The sequence below is a fragment of the Eulemur rufifrons genome, chromosome 8 (assembly GCF_041146395.1).
Source record: "Eulemur rufifrons isolate Redbay chromosome 8, OSU_ERuf_1, whole genome shotgun sequence".
In the NCBI taxonomy this organism is placed as follows: Eukaryota; Metazoa; Chordata; class Mammalia; order Primates; family Lemuridae; genus Eulemur; species Eulemur rufifrons.
In genome coordinates, this window is record NC_090990.1 from 81,475,346 (window position 1) to 81,493,701 (window position 18,356).

The 18,356-nt window shown below is 38.1% G+C and overlaps 1 protein-coding gene across 2 annotated transcripts; it reads right to left on the reverse strand.

Annotated features, from left to right (window-relative positions):
• Positions 1-304: 304 nt before the first annotated feature.
• Positions 305-17,997, reverse strand: SLC19A2 (solute carrier family 19 member 2). Of its 2 annotated transcripts, XM_069478312.1 has the most exons (6): positions 17,609-17,997; positions 10,536-11,138; positions 6,165-6,387; positions 4,825-5,017; positions 4,220-4,361; positions 305-2,324 (listed from the first exon to the last, which is right to left on the reverse strand). In XM_069478312.1, exons 1-6 carry the CDS (start codon positions 17,813-17,815, stop codon positions 2,196-2,198), a joined length of 1,497 nt encoding a protein of 498 aa, XP_069334413.1. In that variant the 5' UTR covers positions 17,816-17,997; the 3' UTR covers positions 305-2,195. The 2 variants fall into 2 exon arrangements, with proteins under 2 accessions (XP_069334413.1, XP_069334414.1); XM_069478313.1 differs by lacking the exon at positions 10,536-11,138.
• Positions 17,998-18,356: the final 359 nt, after the last annotated feature.

The window sequence follows — 18,356 nt, forward strand, 5'->3', positions numbered from 1 at the left end:
AAAAATAAACAGTGCAATGTGGTGCTAGAAAAAAATTGGGAAAACAACAGAAATAAGGGAAAGAGTCAAAAGCAATGGAAGAATTAACAGGATGATTAAAGGCTCATTAGGCAGGTTAGACGAGGGGAAGACTTAATATGAAATTTGTCCTAGGGGTAATTATTAAGATTTAAAGATGTAATCAAAAGCTTATATTGAAACACAAGATAAATTTAAAATAATTTTGATTAAAATGGGAAAATATATTTATTTAATAAAAATAATTTTATAATCTATACAGAATTGAATAAAAAGTACAACAAATTATTTTCACTTCTTTGCAAAACTGCATACAGTATAACTTGCACATTGGGTTCAGCATTCTACAAATATGGCCACACACCAAAATGTGAACATATTCTTGTCTTAAATAAGTAAAGGTTCAGGCTGTGTGTACCACCAACTTTCAATTAAATTCCAGGGAAATATTGCTTTGGTAAGGCGAAAAATTTATATCACAGTCCATTTTATTTTTTAAATAAAGATTAAATAAAATCCCTCAAGCACCACTTTTCTACTTGTTTCTGAATAAACAATTCCCTACACAGCAAAAACAAAACAAAGAAAAAAAAAAAAGACAAAATATAAAATTGGAGGTTGCTGCTTTCATGGCATCACTTCCCTTTCCCTTTCTGAACCAGTGTTCTTTCCGTTCCCTTGATTGTAAAGGAAGGTGAATGGAAAATGACCCATTCTTATCCTCATCCATTTGCTTCTAGGATTCCTGCTTAAACCAACTGAGTCAATTTTGCAATCTTGTTATTATTTTTAACACTGTTTAGCTGTGTAATTCTAAAAAGTTAACAACACAGTTAAAAGCACCTATCTAGATTCTTTTCAAGATAAGGCAACAAAGTCAGCTTTAAATTAGTTTTCATGTCTCACATATACTAGCAGCCCCCTGGTAGCTTGATTTCAGAATTAAATGCATACAGAATAGTTTTTCAAGTAACTTGGTAATGTAGTCACTAGCAATTCTTATTTTAAACAAATATTCAAGATGATCTACCCTTAGGAACAATGGCAGATTTAAGGTACAAAATACAGGAATCAAATCTATCCTAGTTCCTGTCCCATTGAAATAATTAAAAAGAGGCTCAGTTTATGAAAAAGGCCTTGGAATAATCCAACTCCTATTGACATCTTTACTTGGATAAGACAGGAAAATAATATAAAAGCTATAAATGGGGATGAAGTTATTTAAAAAAAGACTTTTTCATTTTATTTTGGAAATAAAAGGGAATGCAAATACAAAATGGACTAAATATATCTTTAGCCCATATATGAACTTTCATCATGGAACAGTCCTTCATACTGAAGAATTAAAGACAAGCAAACCTACCTTAAGTTTTCTGATTAGATCTCTTCATTAAGATTATTAGCAGGCTTCAAAACTTGCCTTCTTTTCTAACTAAATGAGCTTCTCTGGGAAGCATATGAATAATGCAAAAATGTACTTCTGAAGAAAATCTACATAAATACATAATTGTCAAGATGGAAATCAAGAACATTCATATCATGAATTTTAAAAAATAACTTAAAATTAGAAATGACACATACTCCTTATAGGACAGAACACAATCTGAGCAAATATTGCCAGTGATAGGAACAACTTTCATCTGTAGAAACACAAATGCACATGAATAACACAGGAATAGAATTAAGTTGAATAGAGGCAGGTGCTGTTAGAACATATTTTCATCATGACTTGTAACATCTTATTTCCTCTATGAAGTCCTGGTCCCACCAGGCCAAGCACCTGGCTAAGCCGGTACAGACGTACGTGACCTATAAAATATCAAACTCACTTGCTCATCAAGTATACAATACCATGTGCTGCTTAATCAAGTATACAACACCATGTTCTGCTTGATTGCTCTTGATTACTTGGTTTTTAAAATCAAGTTCACTTTTGAATCAGAAAAAAAATCATCCTTAAATTAGCTCTCATAAATAGTCCATGAAATAAACTTTACTTCTGGCTCCTCTGAACAGTATGATGTTACTCCAGGAACACACAACATATTAATCAAATGGCTGCTTTGAAGCCATGAAGTGCACATTCATAAATATGTCTATACTTAAAAAAAGTTAAATACATCCAGGCAGCTGCTGTGCAGAGTTCTTGCTATAAGAAGAAGCCCTTCAGCCCTGTATTAGGAAGTGGTTACTTGAGAACTTGATTCTGGATCCTCCTGCTTTCTGTGTTTCTTCACAATACTGACTACACCATTAGCCAGGAAAACTACAGCGATGAGTCCAAAATAACCGGCGTAGATCAGGAACTAAAATGGGGAAAAGTAGTAATTTACAGAATTATCAATTGGAAGAAGAGCTATTTTATTACATATATGTGAACATACTCTATGACTAAAGATATAGTCAGAGTTTCTCAATAAAATTTCAAAAAACCTGCGTGCTTACCCTATGTGCTAGGCACTGAAGACACAAACAACCAGCACAGCATGAAGCTTGACTGCCTGAGTGTGCATCTTGACTTCATCCCTTATGAGCTGGTGACCTTGACTGAGATACTTAATCTCTGAGCTTTGACTTGATTAACAAAATGGAGTTCATAATAGTTCCTACTTTACAGGGTTGGTGGGAGGAGTCAATGAGATCATGCATGTAAATGTTTATTAGCACAATGCTAATGCTGTTAACACTATTGTTTTTAGTGTTGTTACTGTTATTATTACAACTGAGTCATCGTCTCTACGCTCAAGCTGACAGGTGGGTATGACTAACAGGCCAAGTTCTGAAGATCAAGAACTTCTATTCTTCCCCAGAAGAGGGCAGTAGGTGGTCAACCATATTCCATTACAGGACCACGTTTTATAAGTATTTCCTAAGCCAATTTTTTAACGTGACTATATAATTTATTAACACCATCATCTTCTTCTTAAAATAATATACTAAATACCTATAAACCTGACTCAAAGATACAATAAGAGTGTGGCCTTAAATCTCAGAGCCAGCTGCTTTCAAACTTAGCTACATTTCTATAGGAAGTCTGTTAATTAATCATGGTAGTTAGGGTTTTAGCACAGCCCACAAAATCCTATGATTCCACATGTTTAAATCCAACATTCCATTTCAAATGCCAGCCATATTTCCCTCAACTGTAATGGTCCTGGGGTCTCTTCCTTATCAAACAGGCAGGATGTCAGACACTTAGTTTCTCTCCTACTTTCCACCCCAAAGAAAGCTTTGGGGTTAGATGTTGGTTTAAATCCTAGCTCTGCCACACTATTGTGGATCGTGTGACCTAAACAAGTCACTTAACATCTCTCAGACTCATTTTTTTTAATGTCTAATCCTGGCAAAAACCCTGCAAATTCTATATAAAGTACTTGGCACATAGAAGGCACTCAATGCACATTACCTATTATTATTATTTCTCTTTTAGATCTCTTCAGTAAAAACAAAGTTAATTACTGCTAATGTGTTGGGGTTTTGTATACTACAAAAACTAATACAGAAGTAATGAAATATTACTTAGTATAGTCAGTATGTATGGAAGGACTAATGGGGAAGAAATCATTTGGGCTGGGTTTGGGGTAGGGTAGGCACTTCATGATTCAGTCACCCATTTCACCGAAGTACAGAGCAAGACATACCTACAAACACACAATGCATGAAGGCATATATAACTATAAACGTCCTAAATGAAAAAAAATATTCACGTTGTCTTTGGGTGTTTGTGCAGGTGCTTTCTCAATAGGTCATATGTTACAAATCATAATGCTATTCATCAACAGCAAGTCATTACCTTGGTATTTGGGTTAGGGGTGTTTTAGATTAAAAAGGGAGATTTAGCTGTGAGATGAAGCAGGGCTTCTCAAACATGGGATACAGTATTCCAGGAATAGAATTAAGAATGGAGGGAAATAATGGATGAGAAAGCACGGGGTTTGGCCTGGAAGGAATCTCAGCTGAAATAGCCCCACCAGCCTGGTTAGTTACACTCAGGAATGCTCTCGTACCTCATCAAAAAGATGATGATCCCAATATCGTTCAGACAGAAAAGAACTAAGGATGAGGGGAAGGGTAGTGACCAAAGGATGGAGAGAATACTTTTACTTTATATCTGTCCTTACTGTTTGAATTTGTTTTCATTCATGCTCCATTTCTGTCACCCTGATCAAGTCATACTTCAGTGTCAAAAGAGAGATCTTACCTGAGTGGTAATTTCTAAGCCAAGGCCACTGATATCTACGACAATTAGAGTGAGCAGAGTCTGCAATGCCAGGGCAATGAAGGTATTTACACCAAACACTAGGGCATAGCGTTCCATGCTGAGGTTTGCCGCAATTTGAAAACTTAAAAAAAATAAAAGAAGAATGAATAGACAAGAATTACTTCTTGGGTAGTTACAATTTTTACTTTAAGTAAAATTTTTACTTTAAATGTGAAGAGTAGCCCCTTTTTCTACTGTCAATTCCCTTCCCAACAAGAGAAAAACACTGTCCTGCTAAATGATGTAAATCTCAATGCAAACATCTAAAAACAGTAGGAACATACAAACAAGGGAATAAATGAATCTTGCCTAAATGCTGCCTCAAGAGAAAAACTGATAACGTACATATAATTCAATGCCTTCTCTCGTTTGCCTCTTTTTTTTTTCTTTTTTTTTAAATTTTTTTTGTCACCCCCACCAGGCACCTTCTGTCACCCTCATTTGCCTCTTAAAACTAGAAAATTTAATTTCTTGGTTTGTAAAGAAACCAAAAAGTTTATCCTGTTACAATTTTTCCTAATGCTTCTTTGAGCCAAAATACATACGTTGCTATCGTGATGAGTAACATGTAGATGATTCTGAAGACAACATAGGCTGCATAGCACACCCAAATGTTATGCACAGTGTCCATGACATACACTGCAGCAGCAATCAAGAGAGAAAAGAGAGATAATGTCACCTCTCCCCAAGTTGACCAGGATATTTTAATATAACCAACCACAAACACAGCAACAGCACCTACAAAACAAAAAGAAAAGTAATCTAGTTATTTTGCTAAACAAATACTACTTCAATAAATTAAAGATTTAGCTTAGATTATTAAATTTTAAAATCCTCAAACTTATAAACTTATAAATAGCTCAAGATTATGGAGGGCTTTGAAACTCAGGCAGAGAATTTTGGACTTGATGGAATAAATAAAATGGAGCTACTGAGACATGAGGGACTGAATTGGGGCATGTAGCCATGAGACGGAAAAGGAGGACACAGACCGAGGGATATTGCTAAGGAAAAAACTACTGCAACTGAAGCAGAGGCAAGAGTGAAAAAGAACCTCTGATTCTAGTCTGGCAACATGGCAGGCTGAGTCATCTCTCCTTCAAAACAAGGAGCAGTCTACAACATGGCAAAAGGGCTTCTCTGCCTTTTGGTAAAACAATGACAATGATAATTACAGCTAAAATATATGGAGTGTTTTCTGAGTGTCAGGCACAGTAAGTGTTTACAGAAATCATATATTAATAAAACCTTCCAACAACCTTATAAGGTAGGTCAATGAATTAGAAATGGACAATGGAACATAATGGTCAAGGACACAGGCTCTGAAGCCACCCTGCCTAAGTTAAAATCTTGTCTTTAGTATTTACCATCTATATATGACCTTGAGCAAGTTATTAACCTACTTTCCCCAAGTTTCCATTGTAAAATGGGGGTAATAATTGTACCTATCTCAGGAATTTTGTGAGGGCTGAGATAATATAAAGTCCTAAAAATAGCACCTAGCACATATTAAAACTCAACAGATATTAGCTATTATTGTGATAATCTATTGTTTATCGCTACACAAAATTTCACACCAAGTGACAAAACCATCCAGTAAATAGAGATAATGGAAACTAGGATAAGCAAAGAAAACAATTTTGAAATTATTATGTTAGGTTTCTCCAAAGCTCATAAAGAATTCAAGCTTGTTCATCATAGTCCTTCACTACTTGAATACTTCTAAGTTGTCCTGCCTGAATTATAAAATTAAAACTCAAAATAAGTCAGTCATTCTTCGGGGTTATTTCAAATTTGGGAGAACAGAGTCAATCTGATTATAATTAGCTTAACTACCAGAGGAATCGCCCCTCCCCACCACCCTCCACTATCCTGCATTGCTTACCCAGTAAGGTTGAAACGGCCTCCACACTGCCATTATAGATAGCAGCATAGCGAGAAGGCATCACTTTCTCCCATAGGCCCTGTATGTAGTTCACGACTTGAAAATAGCCACAGGTAGAGAGGGCCCACCACACAGACCAGCAAAGCAGAGGACGAGAGGAATAGCACATCAAGAAATCATTCCATAGTACCCTCAACACAAGGAGACGGTCTGGCTTGGGTTCCTACACAGCAAAAGGTGACAAAGTTCAAACATCATGAAAGCAATCGTACAGACTCAATTTTCTATTAATTGGCTTTTTTCTTTTTCCTTGTGAAAACCAACTGCTTATTTAATAAATAAATAAATAAATCATAGGCTTACTAACAATTACATTTATCCCCTCTGGGGAAAAATATGTTCTCATACAATTTTTGCTTTAAATGCTCTAAAGCATCAGCACAGCTGTATGTAATCAACTCAGCAAAGGATGCACTGTTTACCAAATGAAGGCAGAAAAATGAAAAGAGATTACAGACTTCAGCCAGTGAGAGACAACATTCCACATCTCCCACACAGTGGCAAGCCACATTAGGAATAAGCAACAGACAAATGTCTAATAGAAACCCTACCATAAATTGATGCATATATATTAAGAAACTCTTAGTTTCCTCATCTGGAAAATGGAAATGATAATAATAATACCTATCCACATAGGACTATTAAGAGTTAAGCTAGATAATGCATGTATTTACTATAATTAATATTATTGTTATTGCATAGTTAAAAAGTCATGATAGACATAAAATCACACCCAGTTTAATAAACTTAATGATTTAAGATAGATATATGTAATAATGAAATCTGCCACACAAAAGTTAAGAACTTGTCAATAGATTGGTCATTCTAAAGACTAAATAAGGCAGCTCCTATTTATAAGAATCAGCACCTCTGGCTGTAAACTGCTGGCTTTCTTCTATGCTGCTCTCTAGGCTTCAAATGCTGAGCTCATATGAATTATACTTTCTAAAGAAGCATTTGAAATATTACCTTTTACATATCTTGTTAAATTACACCTCTGAGATTTATTTCCATTACATGAAAACTCTGTAATGGGTAAGAGTGAGTAAGAGTCTCAGACCCACATCGCATTCCTGTTTCAACCAGTTTACTCATCTGTAAAATGGGTAAATACCTATATCATAGTGTTTTAATAAGAATTAAATAATATAATAAATCTCAGGTGCTTAGCACAGTATCTAGAACTCGAGTCAAAATAAATGGGAGGTGTGATAACGATGATGATGAAGACCAGGGGTAATTAATTCAAAGAGAAAAAGAAAGATTATTCTATTTACAACCTCACAAATAAATGACTATAGTAAGGGTACAAAGCTGTTGTTTATTATTCATGTCTAATGATAACAGTAATAACAGCAATTACCATTTATTGAGTACCTACTATGTTTATTAATCTGAAAGCTTTATATTGTCTTTTTTAGCACTCACAATAACCCTATAAGGTAGACATGTTTATAAGGAAACTAAGACTCACAGAATTAAGTAATCTGCTCAAGAAAGAATGGGGTTTAGACTTACTTCTCTTTTTCAAAGTCCACTATACCCTGCTGCTAGAAATAACATTGTTAAATACAAAAGTGGAAGCACTAATTTTGCTGGTATAATTGTTTATAGAACTCAGACATTCATACACACAAAAATACTAATAGTAAAAGATGTCAATCTGCAGAAAAAAGCATGGCCATATTAAGAAAATCATTTATTAGGTATAAATTACATGTCAGGCCCTGTGCTAAAGAGGTGGTTTAATTTGCATTTTTTTTTTTTTAAACAGGGTCTCACTATTTTGTCCAGGCTGATCTTGAACTCCTGCACTCAATGGATCCTCCCACCTCAAGCCTCCTGATAGCTGGGATTACAAGCATGCACCCACCGCACCCTGCGTCATTTCTAATAGATGAAGAACTCAAAGTAAATCAGGTTTAGCTATAAGCCAAGCACATAATGAGTCCAGTTCTGTTTGAGAAAGAAAATCACAGGCTTTGGTGGCTCTCACTGCAATGTCAGCCTTTGGCCTAAAACAATATGCTGTCTTTGAAAAGAAGTCACAAATACTCTAACGTAGCTTGTGGACTAGGCTATCATTTGGACTCCTACTTTATTTTCTCTCTCAAAAAAAAAAAAAAAAAAAAAATCAAGATGAAAACCACCCACCTACCTGCCCTTAAATATTATCACAATTATAACTTACAGCTTAATTATTGGTTTTGTCAACTTAAAATTGTCTGTGATCCCCAGTATCCACATTCTGACTTTCCTTTGACCTTGCCAAAGAAAAACAGCAGCACTTTAAAGGCCAGTCACTACAGCTGCCAAGCAGCACTTCCCACTTGCTTGGGTATTAGCAGCGGAGCCAAGGATATCACAGAACTGACTTGAATCCTAATTTTGACCACACTGTAGCCAACATTATGGTCCTGACAATGTCATTACCTTGGTGAAAGAAATTTATGTTACAAAATATAGAGAGAAGTGAATCGTACATATGCTCTAAATTATGTTTAGGAGTATATCTGTGCAATTCTGCCTAAATTGCTAATCTCTGATCCCAATCCTTACCTCTAAAATAAAAGAGCTGATGAGATCTAGTCCCTTTTAACTCTAAGATGCTCTGACTGTCCTATGACCTATGGTTAGAATCACTTCTAACTCTAAATTTTATAATTCTTCAGCTTTTAAAATACTGATACTTTGCATATCTACATATAATAAATTTCAAGTTGGTCTAAGGCAGAGTTTTTTAAACTACAGGTCACAACTCATGAGTGGGTAATAAATTGATTTAGAAGACAGTGACCTGTATTATAAAAAATAAATAGAATGAAATGTATCAGAATATTATATTGTAAAATTTTTGTTTCTGTTATATATAAAATGCTTACGTATGTACTGGCTGCTATGTAAAATACATTTCTTACTATGCTTCTTATTCTTATTAAAAAAGTTTGAAACACTGGTTTATAAACATCGTTAGAACTATGGTCAATATGTTAATATTTAAAATATATATTTATAAATGTTTTATATGTATGTGTATTAATTTTAGCTAAAGCCACTGTAACAGATTATTATTTGAAACAGATTAAAAAAAAAAAGGGTTCTCTTTTTCCTGCTACATGAGATCAAATGATTATACTTCACCAACCCTTTGATGACTCTCCAGTGTCACCTAAGAAACTATGAAGGAATCAGCATTTCATTGCTATTTAATCCCATAGTCTTTCTTACCAAAGCTGCCCACAGGTGCCCTGGTAATCAAGGTGGCTTTCATGATGAGTGTCACCCAGGCTCAGAAGGTGACCCAGACTCTTTGGGATGATAACCTATATTTCAACTAGTAACCAGAGGTGAAAAATGGAGGTAGGCAAAAGAGAGTAATTTTCCATGAAAGCATCAGATGCCATGTTGAAACAATTGGGTTAACTTCAGGTAGGCAGTGAAAGATTCTCTTCATGGTGGTTCTTTATTCTCATCCAGCCTACAAAGCTTATTTATAGAGTTCAGTTTTATGTCTGACAGAGCCTATTTGCAAAGCTGGAATGTTAATAGGCTTATTTCCAAACATGTCTCAGGAAAACTAAGACTACAGTGTGGGTGGAATGAACCTGGCTTATAACCTGATAGGAAGGAAAAAAATACTTTACAAAAAATATGGGTGAATGACGGAGGCAATTTCATCTTCAAAGCTAGACAGAATGGATGGATGAGTTATTTTCATGTCATTCCTCTTTCTTCCAAGATATAGCTTCATATCACACTTTTAATATTTATTCCAACATCATTTTAAATTGTTCTCTTTTGATTCTCTTGCTCTGTACTACTCATTACTACCCCACTTCAGCAAACTGTCATTTGAAAACTAAATAACAGATATCCCTTCTAGCACAGAAGAGGAAAATAAATTCCTATCCCTAAATATTTTAGGTTTCAATTCAGAAACTAGATCTAGATATCACAATAATACTTTATTAGAAAAAAATTTTCTGAATGTTTTCTTTACATACCAAGCACTGGGGACAGAAAGATGAAGAAGACACAGCCCCTGCAATCCAAGACATCTCTGACACAAACAATATAATGTTAACAGTCTGACTTTGGAGGTCATGTACTCCAGGGAAAATAAATTTGTCATCCCTAATATAAATAAACCCTATCTTGAATTAGTGAATGAATGAACCAATGAATCAACTCAGGATAATACATGAATCTAAAAGAATACAAGATCTAGCAAGAGGGAGTTTCCTTTCTGTTTTATCACCACTGGTCCAGCCACCATAGTAGCAACTACAAGATATTTAAGGCTGAGCTTACCGGTTCCTCCACGGGAGGTTCCTCCATATTTAGAGGGATTTTTGACTCAATGTCCTCCCACCCAGGAAGGTAGTTAGAAGCTGGGGTGTCAGTAACAATGCCACCATTTTGTACCTTGATGCCATTCACTCCCTGGCAGGTGGAAGAAACATGGTGAAAGAAGAGGCTCTTCTGTGGCATCGGCAAAAACCAGGCCACAGCAAAAGCCACAGAAACACAGGTAAGAGAGATGACATTCAGGCTGAACAGGGACCAGCCTGCCACTGAGACGAGGATTTGCCCTAAGACAGAGCCCACTGTGAAGCCCACCAGAGTGGCACTTCGACAGTAACTTGTGACTTTCTGGTACCTCTCCAGGTCTACCACACTATAGATGTAAGAGTAATAGGCAATTTCAGTGGCTGTGGCGATGCCATAGAAGAATTCCAAGAACTGAATGGCCAGGAGTCCCTGGGCATAGAGCAGCATGAACCATGTAACAATAAGGCTGAGTCCCTGTAGCAGAACAACAGGTTTGTAACGGAGGTAGTCTGTGGCAAGGAACACAGGAAACAGCAGCACCAGGTAAGAATAAGTCCATACTGGAAAAATTTCATTGATGACCTGGTAGAAAGAGAATAAAAATCCATTAGTGATCAAAGGATCTGGAATATTCATAAAGAATTCATTCTTATAAACAACCTACCAATACCTCATCCTTATTAACCAAAGAAACCTGACAACAACAGTTCAGACAATTGTTTGGAATATCCTTTCCTATCCCCACTCCATCATCTTTTTCTTAACAAAATCCTTCGCATTCATCAAGGCCTAGTCTTTCCTTACCCTGAAAGACTTTGCTGAAGCCGAAAGTATTTGTATCAGCACATTCAAAGCTCTCTTATACTGCTTTGTATGTGTCAGTTTCCCCAATTAACTCAAAACACTGGTTCTTAACCATGGCTGTACAACTTCTAAGAAGCTTTAAACATTTTGGTTGCCCAACCACAGATATATTTTTAAAACCTCCCACGAGACTTTAATATGAGCCAGGGTTGAGAACCATTCCTTAAAGGTGGACCCCACGTTCATCTGTATAATCTAATAGCCAACAAAGACACTAGGCTCAATAAATGTTTTGGAAATTGAATCATTGTCAATTCTTACTTCTAGTCACAGGATAAGAAGCCTTGATCCTACCGTTTTTGATTAGATTTCTCTGATTTTAAGTTTCATTTCTTTTGGGACAGGAATAAGTAAAGACAGTAAATATGTTCTAATGTCTTGACAGAATAGCTATGTCTGGATGGTAGGATTATAGACACCTTTTATGTCCTTATTTTTGCTTCTTTATAATATGAAAAAAAGAGAAGTTTTTATTGTTTTTTTTTTAGTGCATATTTTAAAATTGGGATACAATATAATAATAACAATATTACAATACAATTATCATAAGCTGTAAATAAAGATCCCAGCAGAAATTTCAGTTCCTTCACTTGCTGTGTGATTATAGGCAAGATTCTTTAGTTCCCCTTAGCCTTAATATCCACCATCAGTAAAAGAGGGGTAAAATCTATGTCATATGGCTGTTTGTTGCAAAAATTAATGAAAGACTACACGTAAATTTCTGAAGACTAGAGGGCCCAAGCTAAAACACAAACCACCTAGGGCAATATGAATTAACTAAATTACTTGGACTATCATCCCCATTCTTCCAATAACAATCACTGTAGGAGATTATTCCTTCCTTTTAACAGTAGGCTCAGTTTTAAGTGCTTTTTGGAAGGTAGTCTTGGTAAGAGGCTGAATACTTTGTGAGGAAGCAATCTAACCCTAGACTTTGACATTCTGGGACCAGGGATAACTTTCTTTTTAACTCTCATGTATATCTCAGTTCACCTAAGTGTAATAAGAGTTAATTTTTCTAAGGTTTTAGACGAACAATAAAATAATTATAAAATCTCTTGCCAGTGCAGAGCACAACTATAAAAGCAAAACATAATCCTCATGTTCTGAAATACATTTCAGACTTGATTTCTAACTGGCTATATATCAAAAATGATTTGTTTAGTAGCCTCACTTTCATGAATTTTCGTCTAATTTATGTTTGTAAATCAGCAACATTCATTTGATCAGGAAATTCTGTTGCACTTGAATATGCGCCTGAAAGAACAATCAAGAACTGTAGAAATGATTCTTATTCAAAAGTGTGGAAATTTTAGTAAATGAGGAACAAAGTGTTGTTGGCTGCATAAGAGGCCTCTCAGTAAAAAAATAAAACAAGAAAGAATAATCTTGAGATAAAAGTGGTGAAGAGTGAAGGCTTCCCTACAACTTTTCACAGTTGTGTTCCAATTAACAACTTCCAATTCCTTTGTAGCCTATACTTTTACAGATACTCTCCTTCAGTTTTCTGAAGTTTGAAACTATCTCCTGGGTTTGACCCAGCATCACCTTCACATTTTCCCCATCATGTTTTTCCTAATACAGTATCACAAAGCTACTAGCCATCAAAACTTTCCTTTGGAAATGTCCTCTATTGCTCCCTTCAATACCACATCTTCTTTTGTTTTGGGATTTTGGTTGACCTCTTTCTTCACTCTAATAATATTGCCTGCACTTAAACATGTTATGTAACTTTCAATAATGGTTGCCTCCAAACAATTAACTGCCAAGTTTTCATTGTATAAGTCTCATCCTGTTAATTATCAATTTAAAGTGTCTATACTCATGAGCCTAATTCTACTCCTAATATAAAACCACAATTTGGATAATGAAGTTGAAGGAAAGTAACACTGCCAGCCAATGTCACTGCCAATGACAACTAAAACAAAATTAAGGTGGGGGGGAGAGGTGGGGGAGAGGAGATGAGTTCTCTTTAACCTATTCTAAATAAGAAACTTGCATTTGCATTTTCTCATATAAGAGAATAAACCCTTAGGCCGGGCGCGGTGGCTCACGCCTGTAATCCTAGCACTCTGGGAGGCCGAGGTGGGCGGATCGTTTGAGCTCAGGAGTTCGAGACCAGCCTGAGCAAGAGCGAGACCCCATCTCTACTAAAAATAGAAAGAAATTATATGGACAGCTAAAAATATATATATAGAAAAAATTAGCCGGGCATGGTGGTGCATGCCTGTAGTCCCAGCTACTCGGGAGGCTGAGACAGGAGGATCGCTTGAGCTCAGGAGTTTGAGGTTGCTGTGAGCTAGGCTAACGCCACGGCACTCACTCTAGCCTGGGCAACAGAGTGAGACTCTGTCTCAAAAAAAAAAAAAAAAAAAAAAAAGAGAATAAACCCAAGATAAATGTACCTTTCACACTATTATCAACATCATAATAACAAACCTCAAGTGATATACTACATACCATGCGAAGCACTTTATCTAAATTACCTCCATTTAATCCAAACAACAATCCCAATCATCTCTATTTTACGACCAAGGAAACCTGGCTGTAGAGGGAGGGTAAGTAAATTGTCCCACATTATCACAGCTGGGGTTGGCAGTAGATATTAGGAATCTATCACACTAACATGCCTTGTTTCTTAAATCAGAAAATTGTTACTGATCATCACCTGCCAAGTTTAATTCTAATGCGTGCAGTAGTTCATCTGCACTGAGGTGCTTCATAGGGCATTCATGAAGAGATAAAGATCACCCAGTCTCTAGAGCTTAGCTACTGGGTCTCCATAGGAGATCCTTTTCTCTTTCAGTTCCCCAAGTGAAAGTCATTACACCAGAAAATGCCTTTTTGATAGATACTTCCAATCTCAAAGGGAAACTTCCTACAGGCAAAAATGCACTAATTATAAACACTTTACTAATTGTCCATGCCCTAACTTCTCACCTCAGGTAAAATCTGCCATATGAGCAAAGGGAATTAATTTTATTATAATCAAGGTGCCTTTCACAACTCTTTAGATCAGAACTTGTTTGTACTTTCTTGAGATACAAAAAGTCAAGGGAAAACAGAAGTTCAGTTTTAAGCTCTAATTTAGATTTGGACTTTAATTTAGCATCAAGTTTCAATTAAACTATTTAATAAGTACTTATTTGCACAATATTGTTTTCAACCTGTGTGGAGGTGACAAAAAAGAATAAAATGATGCCTCAGCGCTCCTGGAGTTCTGAACCTAGTGAGGAATATACATATACACATACAGTATTTTATATGGAAACAGGAAATGTGGAGTTGCTTCTTTGAACCTTGAAGAAGGAGAAAGTCAAACAGAAAGATATCAATAGATATTTATGGGAAGATTATTCTAAGCAGAGATCATGTCTTTGAGTTTAGGCCATAAGATGAGAGACTGTGGATATGAGGGACTTATGACTATAAGATTTGTATGGATGGAGCGTGAGTATGTGGAAGGTGGCAAGGGATAGAAGGGATGTAGTAGGAGATAAGGCTGTCAAGGAGGTGAGAGTCAAACTTTGTAAGGCTCTGAATACCAGGCAGAGTACATGGAATGTTAAAAAAAAAAAACAAAAAAACAAAGAAAGGTAGTAAATGTCAAACCACATGATACAACTATAGAAGGATAAAAAAAACTTTTTAAAGATAAAGAGCTCTATTTTATTTAAAGTCTGGCTTTCAACTATCAGCATACAGTCAAATTTTAACCTACTTAAAAAGTGGTATCTGTTTTAAAATTAATGCTTTTCCTAAAATCTAAGAAAAAAAATCCTTTGAGAGGAGAGAGAGAGGCAATTCTTTTTTCCCTCTCCTTTTGTCTTCAGACTTGCTTAACAATACCTCTATTTAATCCAATTTGGCCCTTGTGAAGACTTCTGGAGGAAATAAAAACTTCAATACACATGTCATTGAATATGACTTGGCATTTGCTTTAAAAATCATGTAACATTTTTTATTTAACTGTCCAGTGCTGAAAGCAAGCACTTAGGAAAATGAATAAATTGCCCTATTTATTTTAGTTATTCAAAAAATCTAGGCTTCTTCACAGGGTGAGCAGAGCCATACTGTGTGCAACAATAGAATCAGCCATGTTTCCAAGGTCCTCAGAGAAGACATTCCTTCCCCAGATCACTAGAGTTCTCTTCAAATCCTGCCCTCCTCCTTATCTAATTTGCAATAACTGAAGTATGCTTATGTTTTTGTTACACAATCTGCAAATATTTACTGGGCCAGGCATCCCTACTTTATTTTTATGCCCCCTGGACGTATTTCACTCACCCTGGAAAGCTTTCTGATAAGACAAGGCACATGATTATGATAGCACATCACACAGCAACCCTCCACCCAGGGAACGTGACAAAGCAAATCAGCTTTCAAATATCCACACTAGGAGCATTTTTTTTCTCCATGTGTTTCACTGTCCAACAAGGTGCACAAACTGTGCAGATCACATGGCAGTTCACGTGAAACTTTGTCAGCTGTTGACCAGCAGTATCATTTCTACCTCAGTGCCTACACCTCAGATTCAGTGGTTGTTTTGGGTCTCCAGAATCATACATTCTCTTATCAGTGCAGTAATTTTCTTTTTGTAAAATCATTCTGTTCACAAGAGGTGGCCCTTGCCACTTTATTATTGTTTTAAACCAGTATTAAAATTCAAACAGGTAATGAATAACTGTTACAGTCCCTTATGTAGTGATCCATAAGACTGACAAACAGATGATCTGAGGTAGGTAAAAGTCAGTGATGCTTGCTAGGGGTCAAACAATGTCAGACACTCAAACAAAACCCTCAAATCAGAATTCAATAATGACTCTCAATTCCCTCTCAAGTGCCCTTGAAAATGAAGGAGCACTGCAACAATAAACTGGACTATGAGTAATTATAACCTGCAGATATGCAAATGATTGTTAGTGCCACCTCTTGCTCTGACCTATTATGCAGGTGCTACTCAAAAGAGATGACTGACTACAACCACTGGAGGAAGAGAAAGGTTCAAATGGGAGGAGTATTTTACAGCAGCTGGGGTAGAGAGGCAGGTGGAAGGAAAAGAAGGCATAGGAAAAAAAGAACAGCTAACAAGTGCCCGCTTAGCTGATAGTAGGGAAAAGCAGAGCAGACCTCAGCTTTTACTCTTTGCTGTGTTCAAGGAAGAGGGTGCCGAATCTGCTTTATTTTGGTCTTGAGGTAGCACTTCGGGTTTAATTTTTTTCAGTTTACATAATGTCTTCTGCAATAAGCATGTGCTGGTTTTGAACAGGCACTTTAAGAGTTAAACGCATTTCTTAAGAACACTATGCATTTCTGAAGTACTTTACTTACAAGTTTTCATCTAGGGAAAAATCCATCAGCAAGTTCTTGATCGTGGACTATGTGCTCTGGATTACCCTGAGCATCCCAGAGGGTACAGAACCTTCAAAGATCTCACCACCGTAGTTGAGAAGCAAAACTAACATCTCTGAACCAACAATTCACAATTTAAACTATAATTAAGTGCCAATTATGTGATGCCATCTGCCTTTATCCCAGGAGATGGAGCTTAAGGAGAAGGGCAAGATATCCTTGGGCACAACCTCACCCAATTAAAAATCAAGACAAATTAAGACGATGGATTCTTGTTGTCCTGTACTGTCCTTACTTGACTGAGCACATCCATCCTATCAAAGGTAAACAAAGTAGGGGAAACACAGAGGAAAGATCCTTTGAGAAAAGTGGTGGCTACCTACTTTCAGTCAACGACTACTACGAAACCTCTCCCATGTTCAACGTACGGCTTGGTGTTTTGACTTCTCTGTCAAAATATTATCCCCTCCTCCCAGCAGGAATTGCTGGGCCAGTCTGGGCAGAGTCAGGCTAAGTCACATTACAGCGTCATCAGCACATTGCCTGAAGCACAGGTGCTCAGGGGTCCGGACCCGCGTTCCGAGCCCTTCACCGAAGACGCGCCCTATAAACCCAAAGAATACAGGTAACTGTGAATTAATACGGCAAAGAGCACGAAGCCGTCCTCCAACTGGGAAAAATAAAAAATCTCTGCCCAGAATGGCTCTCGCGGCTCGAGCGCCTTCCTCACTCATCCATTCCTTAGTTGCTACACCCTCCCCACACACTCCATCCACCGTCCGCCGTCCCTCTCCCCGCGAGCCCTCGCCAGCCCGCCGCCGGCCCTCTACGCGTACCTGTCTGTTGGTCAGGTTCTTGTCCGGCCCCAGCAGGTAGGGGGTCAGGAAGGGCTCGGACGGCCTGAGGTTGGCGAAAAAGCCGTAGGCGCAGAGCAGCGCGGTGGGCAAGAACCAGCACTCGCGAGGGACCCGAGCGGTGCGCAGGAGCATGGTGGCCGCCGCCGCCGCCGCCCGCCGGGACACCGGGCCAGACACATCCTCCATCCGGGGCGCGAGGGGCGGAGACCAGGCCCGGCCCCTTCCTTCTTCTCCGCCAACTGGAGTGAGGTTCAGGAACTGCCCCAGCGCGGACACCGGTAGCCGTGGGAGGCGCCTTCTCCAGTCTGGGGCAGGCCGTTCTAGGCTCGCCGCCGCCCCCGGCCTCAACGCCCACTGCCCTAACCCTGCTGCGGACGTCCCACGCGTAGCATCCCAGCCCCGTGGCCGAAAGGAGACTCTCTCTAAGGCCCACCTCCGTCGCCGCCTCCAGGCTGGGAGCCAATCACAGCGGACGCCGAGAACTTGCCTTCTCTCCCATTGGTTGATGGCTCACAAGATGCGAATGGCGGCGGCGCGCCAGACCGCTGACGTCCTCTGGCTCAGACGCCGAGGACGCGTAGGACTCCAGTCGGGCAGCACTGGCCTGTCGCGGGGGTGCGCGCTAGTCAGGCGCTGGGTATTCGTTCCACACCCGCGGCCGGCTCGCTCACCCTCCGTGCTGCCGCTCACCTGTCGGGAATGCTCCCTGTGGGGCCTAGTCTTCCAC